We start from the raw sequence: 15044 nt of genomic DNA, 5'->3' as shown, positions 1-15044 counted from the left end.
TGGGAACACACTTTTCCTCTTCCCAACACTTCTCTATTTGCTGGAACTGGTTCCTTGCTGATAGACTTGTGTGAAATGAAATAGGTTTAATCCAATGAAGTGATTTTGGCAGTGAGGCATTTTCAGTTGCTTTTTCAAAGCCATATGGGTGTCTTTAAATTACTTTGGGTCAATGGAAGAAGGCACCCCTTAGCACTGATAGAGAGGACTTGATGGAAATACCCACAGATTTCACCAAAGACCTGCAAGATCTTCAGGTGACTGAAGGGACACCCAGATGGGGACTTTCAATGCTCCCAATGCACACTGTAGGCAACCCTCAACATTTCCTAAACCAATCTAGTCTGGGAGAATTTTGTTCATGTTACAGATGAAAGCTCCTCTCAACTTTCTACCACAGAGCTCCCTGAAGAAGATACTTGGGCCTTTTTGAGCTATTTATCAACATTCTTCCATGCCACTAGTTTCTCTCCATTTCTGCTCAACTGGTCAGTGGTTGAGAAAGCTGAGAAGGGTGGAAGCTGAACAGGAAATCCCTCAGCCCAGGCTCACCTAGACTAGAAGGCGCTCAGCCAGCACTGGAGAATAATTTCTTCAGCATTCTTTAGAAACCTCTCAGACCATGCTGACCAAACTCACCTAGACTGGAAGGCATTCGGCCAGCAATTTTTCAGCATTGTCTCAGAGCATTTGTTGTGAAGGTTCTATGGCATCTGCTCTGAGAAAGTTTGCAAAGGCTCCAAAGCACATTAAGGCCAAGAGAACATGCTACTTTGTTTTTGGAAGTGAAGGGATTGTGATGGTGAGAGTCTCCTTCACTCAAAACATCGTCAAACCAGAGTTCTGCTTTGAAGATTCATACTGCCCAGCTAGCTGAAGGCTTTTAACTTTGGGCCAAATGGCCCTACAAAATGGGCAAGAACTGCCCACTCCTGATATAAAAATTAGGGGAAAAGCTGGATTTGTTTCTCATACCTCTCATATCTGAAGAAAGCAGAACAAAAGTATTTGCCTTTATATTTCCAATCTGATCTCATTGTCAAAATGATTGATATTTGATTGATTTACTTTATCATTTAAAACTGAACTAATGTGTGGATGATACCCCACTAACATATGGTGTCAGCCACTTTAACATGGCATTTGAAAAATGAAGAGTCATGCATGCATCATGGATCTATTTGGAGCATTATTCATACTAACTACAGTAATAGTGCATCTCTGAATACTTACTGGAGATAAAGAATAAGGAAAAGACAATGCTATTTCTTGATCTGCGAGATTCCTGAAATGACTTCTTGGGACAGGATGGGAGAACAGATGAAAAATAGATGGTCTAGAGATCTAATTATGTTCTTAACCTGCTTTCCTTAGATTTATAAAGAGGAGCATAATAAAATGGGGATGCAAAATGGAAGAAAATAGCCCCAATGTACCGTAAATGCCGGCGTATAAGACGACTTCCGCGAGCGCTGAAATCGGCGCCAAAGACGGGGGTCGTCTTATACGCCGAGTCGTCTTATACGCCGGAAATACTGGTAGTTTCCGGCGTATAAGACGACGTTCTAGGAATGCAGCCCGGCTATAAAGACGGGGGTCGTCTTATACGCCGGGTCGCCTAATACGCCGGCATACACGGTATTATGTGGAACATCAAAGGAGATGAAAAAAATATGTAAAGTAAAAGGTGAATAGGGAGGTGGAAGAGTCATCATGCTGTCCTGCTGTAAAACAAATTGTGAAGAGTCGGAAGACTAATGGATTTATTGCAGCAGAAGGTTTTCTTGGCTGTAGTCCGAAGGAAATGGAGAAAAAAAAAGGTCGCAAAAAAGGTATTTTGGAGAATGGCCAGATTTAAAGTAGCAGCAAAATACCATCTTCCTTCATTGCTTGGTTCCCTAACCAAGCATCATTCTTGAATAGAAAGAACTGCAGACCAATTCTGCCCTTAGAAAAAAGATGTACCTTAGGCAAAGGTTAAGAAAAGGTTTCCATGGACTGATGGTGACAGTCATTTTTCGTTCCTCTCACAGCAATACTAAATTAAGATTAATAATAAATCCTCCATGAAATGCAAAGAAGTTCTAAAGCAGGGGTCTTCAAACTTGGCCCTTTTATGAGTGGTGGATGTCAACTCCCAGAATTCCTCAGCCAGCCATTCCTCTACGAAGAATTGAGAATGAAAATAACCTCATGGAAGAGAAAAATATCTTAACCAAAAGTGGAGGTTCAGTTTTTGGTGGGGTAGTGTCAGAAACCTTCCCTTTAAACCTGTAAAATCACCACCAATCAATAATAAAGGGAGTGGAACATTCTGTCCTGGGAGAACATTGGGCCTGTAGGTGTTTTCATTATCCAGCATAGAAAAGAATAATCTACGTATAATTTGCAATTAAGTAGAATTTTAATTGTTGGGTTGCATAGAAAGCAGGTTTTGGCAACCCAACAATTTGATACTTGGGGAGTGAAAGAGGGATTGAGGAAGGTAAGACAGAGAAAAGATCAAGATCCAGTTTAAAAGGGACCCAATATAGAAGAGACTGGACTTAATTTTATGAATGGGATAACTCAACATGCTTGATAAGCCGATGTAAGGACCTAGGAATTGCCTTCACATTGTGTTGTAAACTTGGTTTATTTTTAAGTTTTGTTTGCTTTTGGTTGTTTGCTTAGGGCAGGGGTCCCCAATCCCCAGGCTGCGGCTTGTTTGGAACCAGACTGTGCAAGACATGCATGCACAGCTCTACTTGTGCAGGCTACAGACACTTGTGCACGAAGCTCCCCTCACACAAAAGGAGCTGTGTGTGCTCGTGCACATGTACCTGCCACTCACACAGAATCATCCCCTCTCCCCCCCCCCGTCATGCCAGGCTGCTAAGCTGGAAAGGTTGGGGACCACTGTGTGAGAGTCTTGTACCTACTTTGTGTAAAAAGAGTTAATTCAGAGATTAAGTTAAGCAAATCCTTTGAGGCAGCTACACCTGAAGCTCCTATTGAAATTAATCATATCTGAAGTAATTGTTGTTTCTCTTAACTATATTCTTTCCTGTGGGTGAAAGTTTTGTTTTTGGCAAGAAGGAATTTCATTCTTTGGTGAATGGAAATCCATTCTTTGGTGAATAGAAGTAATTTAGAGCTGGGAGATGACCTGATAAACAAACAAACATGCTTCCTTGATACCCAGATGACTACAGACATAAAATAATTTTAATAAGAGGCAGAACTCAAACATATCCACTTTCCTCAATCTAAGTAGTCTTTAGACATGTGGACTTCAACTCCCAGAATTTTCAGTCTTGACAATTTGGCTGGGGCTTTCTGGAAGCTGAAATCTCCATTTCTACTAGATTTTCCCTGTTGGAGAAGGCTAAATTATGCAACCTCCATATCAATAATGTTTATTACAGAGATACACCATCTGTATCCCTACAGACATAGGTGGCTCACCAAAGCCTTAAATAAAACACACAGAGCTCCTATAAAATTTGCTGCAAATCATTATTTGTATATTACAATGGGGAATCAATTAAATATGTGGAATGTGATTTTAAACCCTAATGGTTTAAAATCCAGGCTTAAAATTAAATTAAACTTGTCATGCCTATTTTCACTTTGTTGAGCTGATTTTACCCATTTTTTAAAAATATTACTACAGTGCATCATTTAAAGGTCAAGTGTGGTCTTAACTTAAGAATGCTGGCCCTTCTGATTTTCCTTTAAGATAAAACTCTTGAAGACAAACAGTGGCTTCAATAAGGCACCTGAAATGCAAATTTGTATTTCTATGCAAATATATATCTTTGCTTGCCCCAAAGATTACATTGTGACAGTTTTGATGTGACAAAATGTCTGGGCAAATTGGTGCTTATTAAAGGTAAACTTTGAAAAATTTAAACTAAATAAGTACATCTTAAAAGAATGTTTAACAGATTTTAATAACAGAGTTGGAAGGGACCTTGGAGGTCTTGTAGTCCAACCCCTTGCTGAAGCAGGAGACACTATACCATTCCAGACAAGTTGCTGTCCACTGTTGAAGCTGACAATTTCATGGCTCAGGAAGGAAAATGTAATGGTGCTCTGCTGTCCTCAGAAAAAAAAAAAGCACAGATCCACATAAAATACATAACTTCTCCTACTAGTTTATAGCCTGAATCTTTCATTTACTCTGAAAAATGGAAGCTAATAACTTGCAGACAAATCTTCCTTTACAGAGATGTCATCAATGGCCAAGAGAGATTTACAGGGCAATCAATGCATCTGTCTTCACAAGAAGATACAATTTATTTGCAAAGATGAGCCATGTCAGATTCTCAATACACTTTTGCATTTAAAGAAGATATAGTTAAAATGTGCAGTGCACTTTTGCTTCATTTTAACTTAATTGACAACTTTTTTATTGTTAACAGGCTAAGCCAGCTGAAAGAACAAGCAGTGTAACCTGAATGTACTCTTGAGATAATCTTGGATTAGTTTTTCAGACATCTGAAATTAATTCAAGCTCAAATCAGGTTAATGATTTTATATGACCATTTCGAAATTTACCAATACAATGAACTGGGGGAAAAGAGGAGATATAGCTAGCATGCATTACTCTATGTTTCTTAAATACAGTGAAATGCCTTGTTTCAGCTAAATGTCTGGAGAAGGTTTAGCAATAGCAATAGCACTTAGACTTATATACCACTTCATTGTGCTTTACAGAGAGCTAAGCAGTTTAGTGAGTCAGCATATTGCCCCCAGCAATCTGAATCCTCATTTTACCAACCTCAGAAGGATGGAAGGCTGAGTCAACCTTGAGCCAGCAAGAATCAAACTGCTAGCAGTCAGCAGAATTAGCCTGCAATACTGCATTCTAACCACTGTGCCACCATGGCTCTCGGGTATAAGACCTGAAATAAGGTATTGTTAAAATAGGATAAGATCTCTCTTCATACACAAACATGAGATCAGCCTTCTCTTCTTTGTTATCATGTTACAAACAGTTCACCCTCATGGATGACATATAGAAGGTGGGAATAATAATAATAATAGTAAAGTTGGAAGGGACTTCGGAGGTCATCTAGTCCAATCCCCTGCTCAGGCAGAAAACCCTATACCATTTCGGACAAATGGCTATCCAGTCTCTTCTTAAAAACCTCCAGTGTTGGAGCATTCACCGCTTCTGGAGGCAGTTTGTTCCACTGGTTAATTGTTCTGACTGTCAGGAAGTTTCTCCTTACTTCTAGGTCGCTTCTCACTTTGATTAGTTTCCATCCATTGCTTCTTGTCCTGCCTTCAGGTGCTTTGGAGAATAGCTTGGCTCCCTCTTCTTTGTGGCAGCCCCTGAGATATTGGAACACAGCTATCATGTCTCCCCTCATCCTTCTCTTCATTAAACTAGACATACCGAATTCCAGCAACCGTTCCTTATATGTTTTAGCCTCCAGTCCCCTAATCATCTTTGTTGCTCTTCTCTGTACTCTTTCTAGAGTCTCAACATCTTTTTTACATCACGGTGACCAAAACTGGATGCAGTATTCCAAGTGTGGCCTTACCAAGGCATTGTAAAGTGGTATTAACACTTCACATGATCTTGATTCTATCCCTCTGTTAATGCAGCCTAGCACTGCGTTGGCCTTTTTGGCAGCTGCAGCACACTGCTGGCTCATATTTAGGTGATTGTCCACTAGGACTCCGAGGTCCCTCTCACAGTTGCTACCTAGTAAAGGGTAGCTGTTGAAACAGGAATTAAGATTAGCACCATCTGATGCTTCTATTTGGATGAGAGAAACATAACCTGATAAAAATACGTATCAGAATATTTCCAGTATTGAAAACTTGCCCAATATACAAAGAGAAGCTGAATATATAGCCTTGAGGATCTTTTCTCAGTTGTATTTAAGTTTGGTAGCTGAATGCATAGATTTAAGCTATGAGGGAATCATAACTGTTATAGAAGTAGAAAATCTGACTGGGCTCATGAGAATGAACCCCAGGAGACAGCATGGAAGTAATATTTGAACTACAAATGGTGAAAAATGTACAATTCAGGAGTTTACTTTGGAGGATATTTGGGCATAGGATGAGACATTATGCATGTACTATATCTATAACTATATTTTAAGTAAGGGAAGATAACATAGAAAGTTTTGCTAGAATAAAATCAAGGATACTTAATTGGAGAAAGAGTGTAATATTTGAATTTTCTGAATCTGCATTTCACTGAAAGAAGTAAAATAAAATGTCATTGGAGCAATAAATTTCAGAAATAAAAACATACTAAATGAATTGATCTGTGTGCTGGAAATAGGATGAAATAAATGGTAGATTGTGTTGCTGCTCTTGAAGTTATCCTAATTTGCTGCATTCAACTTTTATACACTGTCAACCAGAAAACTGATATTAATCTTCATTTAGATTCTTTAATAATAATAATGTCATTTAATAGATTACCAAAATATAGATGAGATAGATGAACTGAAATCTACATGGATCATATATCAAGGATAACAGCTATCATGTTTGCCTGAAAATAAGACCAGATCTTATATTTATTTTTGGTCCAAAAGACACATAAGGGCTTATTTTCAGGGGATGTCTTATTTTTCCAGAAGGTGGTGAGCGCGTGGGGGCTGAAGGCATCTGGCAACAGCTGCAGCCTGCCAGCCCCTTGGCCGGCAGACTCGGGCTGTGAAGCCTGTACAGTGCAGGTGAGTGGGAGCACTGCTACCACTAGGCCAGTCCTTGCCAGATGTGCTGCATGGCTGCCCACCCACTCCATCCCATCCTCTGGTTGCTCATAGGCTCTCTGCATCATCTCTGGGCTGGTTTCGGCCCCGTGGCCCCCTTCATGGCTCTGCCCACACAGCCATGGGAGAGTTGGTGACTAGAGCCATGGCAGTGTGGTCTTCAGAGCACCCACGCCATCAGTCTTGGTATAATCCCCAGGGATGATGGCACTGGCCTCCAGAGCTGCCGCCATTGAAACCAGACAAGACAGGCATGAACGGGGAGCAGGCAGTGCAAGGCAGCACTGCAGAATCCAAGTGGCAGGAAAAGGAGGAGGAGGTGGCTGCCGGTGGGCAGGTAATCTGCAGGGTGGGGTGGAGCGAACCGGGGGCAGTGGTGATCAAAGAAAACCTTTTCAGAAGCTGACATGGCTATTGTGCAGCAGTAGTGGAGGCCTTTTGCCTTCACTCCCCCCTGGCTCAGAAACAGTGGAGGGGACCAAGCCTCCCCCATCCATTCTTCGTAGCATGGCAGTTCAGCTTGGGAGGGGAGTGAAAAGGAAGAGGCGGGCAGGCAGCCAGGTCAGTGAACAGGCAGGGAGAGGTCACCAAATGGGGAGAGGCTTGGCTGCGGGGGGCCCTGAGGTGCACGTGTGCAGGGTGGTGGTGGCACCAGCGCACCATGCATTCTACTGCCCCATTGCAGTAGCGAGCAACCAGACAGTGGGACGGAGTGGGCGGGCTCTTAACTAGGGCTTATTTTGGGGGTATGGCTTATATTAGGCGCATGTTAAAAATCATGCTAGGGCTTATTTTCTGAGTGGGTCTTATTTTCAGGAAAATACGGTATAAACTTTATCACAAGAGAATGTTTGTTTACAACAATAAACTGACCCCAAAGGATCTACTAGCAGATGGTACCCAGAATAATAAATACATAAAGTAGACAAAGAGAAGGAAACAGAGGAGGAAGAATAGTAGATATACATATGTTAGAGATTAGTGAAATAGCTTCCTTGTTCACCCTAATAGCTGGATTTGAATAGAGCAGCCAGATCAACCCCAACCAAGAGTGGGATGCATTTATTGTTCACTCTTTTTTCATATGAAAACATCAGTCACCTTTTTCTAAGAAGGTGGAGTCATCTACTATATTCAACTTGAATTTATTTATTTATTCTTTGTAATAAAGGATCTTGAGAGTTCTCACTTGAAGCCCATTAACCATACTCAAATTATTATTTTGAACAATTACAGTATACAAAGATATAGCTGGTGAGCTGGAAAGAAAAAGAAGGAGAAGACAACCAGCATCAAGGTGGATGGGCTTAATTATTGCAGCAGTTGATGCACCATTGGGACACCTGAAGGATCAGATCACCCTGAAATAAGTTTATTGATGTGAATCATTAAAGAGTCAATGTTGACTTGATGCTAAACCATGCACATAAAAAAGATGAAAACCAACCAAGCATATGCAACATTAGTTCTGCAAATGCAGTTATTAATAGTTTTTAACTGATCTGGATAAAATGTATAGCATGAATTCAAACTGGACTGCTGAACACAAGGATGCTATTAAAAGAAAGACCAAATGTTTTAATGTTTTGACAGTAATAGCAGCATTGGTCTTCAGAAATGGAGATCCTGCAGGGATTTATAAACATAGCAAACCGTCAATAATTTTATACTTAGCAAGCTTTATTTTGCTCTTTTTTCCTTCTCTTTCCCTAAACACACACACACACACACACACATCAGACACCACTGCTTGACTATAGAATTATACATGGACCTCATGCATTTTAAGACATTGCAGCTTCTGTACGGTGTCAACACCAACTTGGGAAGCATGTAGATGTCCTACCTGTCACGAGAAAGCTGCACCGGCCAGCCCCTGCCTCATTGATGATGTTGCAACTGTAATTTCCATAACTGTCCCTTGATAGGCTTCTGATTGTATAATCTGTGGAGTCTTGAGCATCAAATCTTCCTGTCCGAAGAAGCTTGCTGCCCAATCGCCACTCAAAGGTCAAAACCCGAGTTGGGTAAGCCCTCAGCACCCGGCAGCTCATGGTCACACTTCGGCCTTGGCCTTGTCGAATCTCAAGGAATGTTGGCTCAACAGCAGGTGGGTCTGCAAGAGAAAAGAATGAGGGTGGTGGTGGTGAACAAAAGGGGACACAGCAAACACACCTCCTTCTGCCCTGGTTCCCTCATATCTAACTGCTTTTGCACTGAAACCTGAAAATAAATTCCCGAGTTAATCAGTTTACCAAACATTTCACCTCAAAAGATTAGTTAATAGAGCTGCTTTTGAAAACCATTCAGAAGTTGCTGTTGGTTCATGGAGACGAGGAGGTTGCTTGAAAAAACGGAAGGCATTGCCTTCTTTCCCTCCCATTTGACTTTCTTCCCCAGATATGGGAGGAGAACGGAGGAAGATGTATATTTTGGAGCTTTGCAGCCACCAGTAAACTGAGAACAGAAGTCAAAGGAAGGCTAGTCAGTCCAAAAGAGAGGAAAAGAAGTATTTTCCTTTTTTCAAAAGAAAAGACAAAACAAAATATAAAAAGATGCAAGAGCTCTACAAGCTGGTCATTAAAAGAAAAAAAAAATCTTAAAGAGAGGGGACTTAAGACAGAACAGGCTTGAAAAAGAAACATTGATGCATACCAGTAATATAGAGCAGAGTATATAGCTAATTGTAATAGACTGAGTACTAGATAATAGTAATAGAATAGTAATAGTAAAGTTATTGAGTAATAATAGTACAGAGTAGAGCATCATAGTAATAATAATTGACATAGTAATTATATAGACATAGCTATAGAACAGAATATAGGAAGAATTCACATACCATTTTTATATGTTACTTTTTACAAAACCAGATATCTCCCCAACCCTATATAAAGATGTCAAATATAAAGAAACCACTATCCAAGGTCAAGTGCTTCTGTGTCATTCTAATTGTGTTCTGTTAAGAAAAGAACCCATGAGAGCCTAAATGGTGATAACTAAGATTTTGAGTAACTGAAATTGAATTTAAAAAGTTTAGAAATGAGAATTAGCCTGGGACATAGAAAAATATTCTAGAAGACCAAAACAATCTGTTCCCAATCTCTATGTTATATTTCATGGGTGTCAAACTCGCCATGTCATGTGACGGGTCACGACGTATCACAACTCTTTTTGCATTGCTGGCAATGGGGTAGACGTGGCTTCGGTATGATGAAACTGGCTTGCGGGCCAGCAGTTTAACACCCCTGATATATTTCTAAGTAGAATATCTGAGGGAGCACCTATTTCCAGTTGTCTCTGCCCACTCGGTATGTTCTGGCGGAGTGGTTGTGCTCCAGTCCCCTCTGTTAAACACTAAAAATGTAATATTGGAATTAAGAAGGCATGCCTTCTCAGTCAGACCCTGCTCTCTGGAATAGGTATACATACCACCCTACTTTCTCTGGCCTGGCTCTGGTCCCAGATCTGACATTAATGTGTTTGTGAAACACCTGTTGTGGTTTCTTATTTTGCTTGTTTTAATATTGGCTATCTGTGTTGTTTTATATTTTTCAGTTTTGTGGTTTTTTTTAAGCTACTGGAATCTGCTAGAGTTGGAGGAGAGAGGAGAACATAACAAATTTAAATAACTAAATAATAAATTCACCAGTAATGGAACTCAACCTAGAAAAGACTTTACTTTAAAAAAGACAACATGCATGAACATTGTTATAAATTCAGTTCCAGGTTAATTTCAAGTTGCTGAATATTAACTTTAAAATGCCATCTGTCCTGTTGCCATATAAAGTTGTCCAGTGAGGCTGATATTCACAGGGAAAGCTAGGGAAAAGAAAACTGAAATGGTATAGGGTTTCCTCCAAGGTCTCTTCCAACTCTGTTATTCTGTTATCATTCTGACACTGAACTAATTGTCCATGCTTGAATTGAAGTTACAATAGATTCCAGTCAAAAAGCAGGAAGAGAGGTTCCCTCACCAATCCCAGATTCCAAGATAGGATTAGGATTAGCACTTCCCTTATCTCTTACTCAGTGAACACACCAGTTCAGATCCTAATCACAGAATGCTATTTAACTGGGTTTTAATGAGAGTGTGTATATATATATATAATTTGTTAGCACATTCTAGACATAGAAAAATGAGATGGACATAAAAATATATAAATAACCCAGCTCAAATAAGTTTTCTTTTGTTTTTTTCACCCAGTGGCAATGAGATCCAGATATTACCCACTTGAGCAAATGAGCTGCATTACCATTTCCAAAGAAAATGAAACTTCCAAATAGCCCCTCCTCCTCCGACAATTATTAGCCACTCTAGGTTTCTGGCCCACCTTTCATGGGAGTCAGCCTGCCATCTTTTGATGGTGAACCTGCCCCATTTTTACTTGCTTTTAAGCTATTAACGGTCCAGAACGTCTACACCTGCAGTGAAGCAAAGACATTTGCAGTTATGTTACAAAGATCCAGTTTGAATGGCAGGCAAGAGATTTGATGATTTCCACTGTGCCTAGAGTTACAGGTCATTTGGATTCCTCAGGGGGAGGCTGATTAAAGTTCCTTCTCTTTCTTTTTCTCTTACCTTTCCTCATATAAAAGAAAAGAAATTTCAAGTAATTCTCTAGACAGTTTTTTTTTTCTCTATGAAAATTTGAGATTCAGTGTGGATGGACTGTGTAGAGCATAGGGCACATCTGGACAAGTTTTTTAATGAATTAATTCAATGCAGAAAAAATATCCCTTTTTATTGTCAGTTTTTATTTTTATTATCAGTTCTCAGGTGCTTTGATGAAAGCTCTTCTTCTTCTTCTTTTTCAAGAGAATGGCATCTTGGAGAAACTATCCTGGATATAATGCTGTGCCCTTTTAAAATTATAAATTGGCCAACAGTTGTGTAAGAAGTAGGGCTGGATTAAGACCAACCAATGCCCTAAGCAACTATACACAACTGTAGCAAATATAAACTTTAAAAAGTAGCAATAGCATCTAGACTTATAAACTGCCTAACAATGCTTTACAGCCCTCTCTAAGCGATTTACAGCATATTGCCCCCAACAATCTGGGTTCTCATTTTACAGACCTCAGAAGGGTGGAAGGCTGAGTCAACCTTGAGCCAGTCAGTTTTGAACTTCTGGAGTAAGCAGTGAGTTAGCCTGCAGTACTGCATTCTAACAACTGCACCAATACGGCTCTTATACTCAGCACTAAATAACAATAAGCAATATAAGAATATTATTTACTTATGAATAGGGTAAGAGGAAAAAAGGCAAATTTTCAACAGTTTTTAATGATTTTTTAAAAATGAAATGGTAGGGGAAAATGTAAATTTTATAAGGGAAATAAGGGGAACATTATGAGGAGGAAATGCAAATATTTATTGAAAACTAAAGCTGAAGGTGGCAATGAAAGGGTTAATTGAATGATCATTAGTCTAAAGAACTCTGTGGCTCCCCCCCCCTTCCCTTGGTGCTCTAAGTACATGCTTATTTTGCTTAATCCAAGGTGGTGAGAATGTGTCCTATGATCCAGTTCTTCTAATTTCCGTTTTTTTCCCCCTACTTCTGTTGAAATCCCAAGAAAAAGATATTCCTCTCTCAGACAGAGAAATGCAGACTTCAGAATGATGGGAAGATGGCTAATAGCAAAACCAAACCAAACCAACCCCCCTCCCAAAACCCCCAATGTCAGCTGCAGCAGCTTCTTCCATCTCCAGCAATAAAGTCCACTCAAAATTGCTAACAAGAGAGATTTGACAGAAATCCTCAATCACCCTGAGAAAAAGAAAAGCAAATTTGCAGGAGAGAGAAAAAAAAGAAATCGCAAGATCCATTTTCAGCACAGTAATAATGTAATATTCCCTCTGCCTGCCTGTATGCCTGTGTGTGTGTGTGTATGTGTGTGCATGTGTGTGTCATTAGTTGCATCATTTCCTACAAAGCTCGATGAACAGTTTCAGAGCCTTTCATATACAATTGACTGAGTTTTCTACAACTGTATTACAAACAAGTAATAATATTTATTTTTATCAGTGTGTTGACCCTATAGATAGATTTACTCCACAACAATCTATATATAACCTGTCCTTTCAGATCTCTTAATGATGTACTCATCCACCTTGCTGCTGGTAGTCTTTTTCTTCTTTTTCTTCCAAGCAATAGAGCCTTTTCCAGAGAGCTGAGTCTTGGCATAATGTTTCCGAAGTAGGATAACTTGAGTCTGGTCATTTGTGCCTCAAGCAAAAACTCTGAATTGAATTGTTCAATGATCCATCCATTTGTGTTCTTGGTTATCCACCAGACTCTCAGGAGTCTTCTCCAACGCCAAAATTGAAAGGCATCATTGCTCTTCCTATTCTTTAAAGTCCAAGTGACACTTCATAGGGAATACTGTGGCTTGCAAAATTCTGAGGTCTAAAATGGCTCCTTGTCCCTAAAATACTTATTTGCATCTTCATAGAATCTTCCATATCTATAATTGCAAGGATAATTCCTCATAAAATGGACTTTAAGCCATTAGAATCCATAATTATTTCTTTTAAAGATTCTGTAATCTCTTGCATCGGGATGGAATCGGGACGACTGAACAGAGCTTGAGCATTTACTGGCCAGATGCTCTTCCTGATACCTACACAGAGTTTGCAGCAGACAATAACACATTGCATTCAGAGAGAGAAATATTTGCCACTATCTAGAATCGAACTCACAACCTCCTGATTGTGAGGTGAAAGCTTCACCTCTAGGCTACCATGCTGCTCATTAGAATCCATAATATTTCTGCGCAAATTTTCACTTTGCATTCACTCACAATTGCCACTTCAGATTAATGCTTCAATCTTTTATTCTCACAAAGTCCCATAGCTCACCAAAATTTTTACAGCTAGTTTAGAATAACATTTCCCCAATGTCCCAAAAAATATAATCTCCACCAGAGATGAAATCTTGGACTCATGGATAGGATCAGGGCTTTTTTTGTCATAGAACGCCCAGAACGGAGTTCTGGCACCTTTTTTGGATGGAACCTTGTAGGGTAGGCAAGGTGGGTTGTATGAAGTGTGTGAGTTCCAGCACCTTTTTTTTTTTTTTTTAGAAAAAAAGCACTGGATAGGATATCTTGGTAAACATTCATCAGGATTCTAATACATTCCATTTACCATTAGCCCAAACCTAGATGGGAATAACATGTAATAATCTTGGCAGTTCTGAACTACAACTCTAATCAACCCTCACTTGGACAATCTTCCAACATCTAGAGCACTCCAGATTGGGTTTCAGCAGCATAAAATATGTACAATAGATTCATTCACTGTACCTATTATGTAATTATATAATGGATCTATAAATACTATCTTCTGCTACATTCTGATTAATCATTACAGCTGTGTACTTGCTTCTTATATTAACACACCACAAAAAGCCATTCATTCTGTCCAGGCCCTATGATTTATACTTACTACAGAGAAACAAAGACCTAAAGTAAATAATCAGAAATGTCTCAAACTGAACAAGTAAAAGAAAGTAAATAATTGTGGTTTATGTGGTTCTCAGGAACAATCTACCAGAAGACAGATGAAGAAGTGCAAAAGACAGCAAGCCATTTATTTTTAATCTACTGTTTACAGTTAAAAGCACTCATATATAACTTTGTTCATCTAGAACAGACATGTCAAACTCGCGACATCACATGATGTTGCACAACATATCGGGATGGTTTTGCCATTGCTGGCAATGGGGGTGGGCGCAGCTTCCGATGAGGCGTCCGGCCCTTGGGCTGGCAGTTTGACACCCCTGATTTAGAGTAACCTGGATGACTAAATAATCTCTTTTTCAACGTTTCTGGTGGTAGGAGGATATATGCCTACCACCAACTACCCAGTCTAAAATAAAATTTATAGAAAAGTCCATGGTACTCTCTGAGCTTGGTTGGTTTCTTGCACATGTTTCATTATTCAATTATGTAACAGCATAAGTGTAAGGAGTGTGGGATTTACTCCCTGTTTATATCAAATAGCTTGCCCTGCCCATGTTGGTGGGGTGTGGTTTTACTCTTGGTAATTCTTGATTAGAGTATTGTTTTCTGCTTATCTGGTATTAATCCCTTCTTATCTGGATCAGCTGTTGGAGGGGATATGTTCTGGTCTTTTTGTTTCCTTCTTAGCTTCTTGTTATCGCTCTTGAATTGTCTCTTTTGAATGAAAAGCAACAAAGATGATTAAGGGACTGGAGGCTGGGGAACTGGATATGTCTAGTCTAATAAAGAGAAGGAATAGGGGTGACATTATAGCAATCTTCCAATATTTGAGGGGGTATCACAGAGGAAAGG

At 39.6% G+C, this 15044-nt stretch overlaps 1 protein-coding gene across 2 annotated transcripts in view; it reads right to left on the bottom strand.

Annotated features, from left to right (window-relative positions):
• Positions 1–15044, bottom strand: part of MDGA2 (MAM domain containing glycosylphosphatidylinositol anchor 2) — a 376726-nt gene that overhangs the window by 121285 nt on the left and 240397 nt on the right. For both annotated transcript variants that reach the window (XM_039363106.1, XM_039363107.1), the window contains one exon: positions 8575–8844. In XM_039363106.1, coding sequence (XP_039219040.1) covers positions 8575–8844 — 270 coding nt within the window. The remainder of the gene's footprint in view (positions 1–8574; positions 8845–15044) is intronic.

This window comes from Crotalus tigris, unplaced genomic scaffold (genome assembly GCF_016545835.1).
Source record: "Crotalus tigris isolate CLP2741 ecotype Arizona unplaced genomic scaffold, ASM1654583v1 scf7180000019550.566604, whole genome shotgun sequence".
In the NCBI taxonomy this organism is placed as follows: domain Eukaryota; kingdom Metazoa; phylum Chordata; class Lepidosauria; order Squamata; family Viperidae; genus Crotalus; species Crotalus tigris.
The sequence above is the reverse complement of the archived record's forward strand: the minus strand, read 5'-3'. Positions and strand labels throughout refer to the sequence as shown.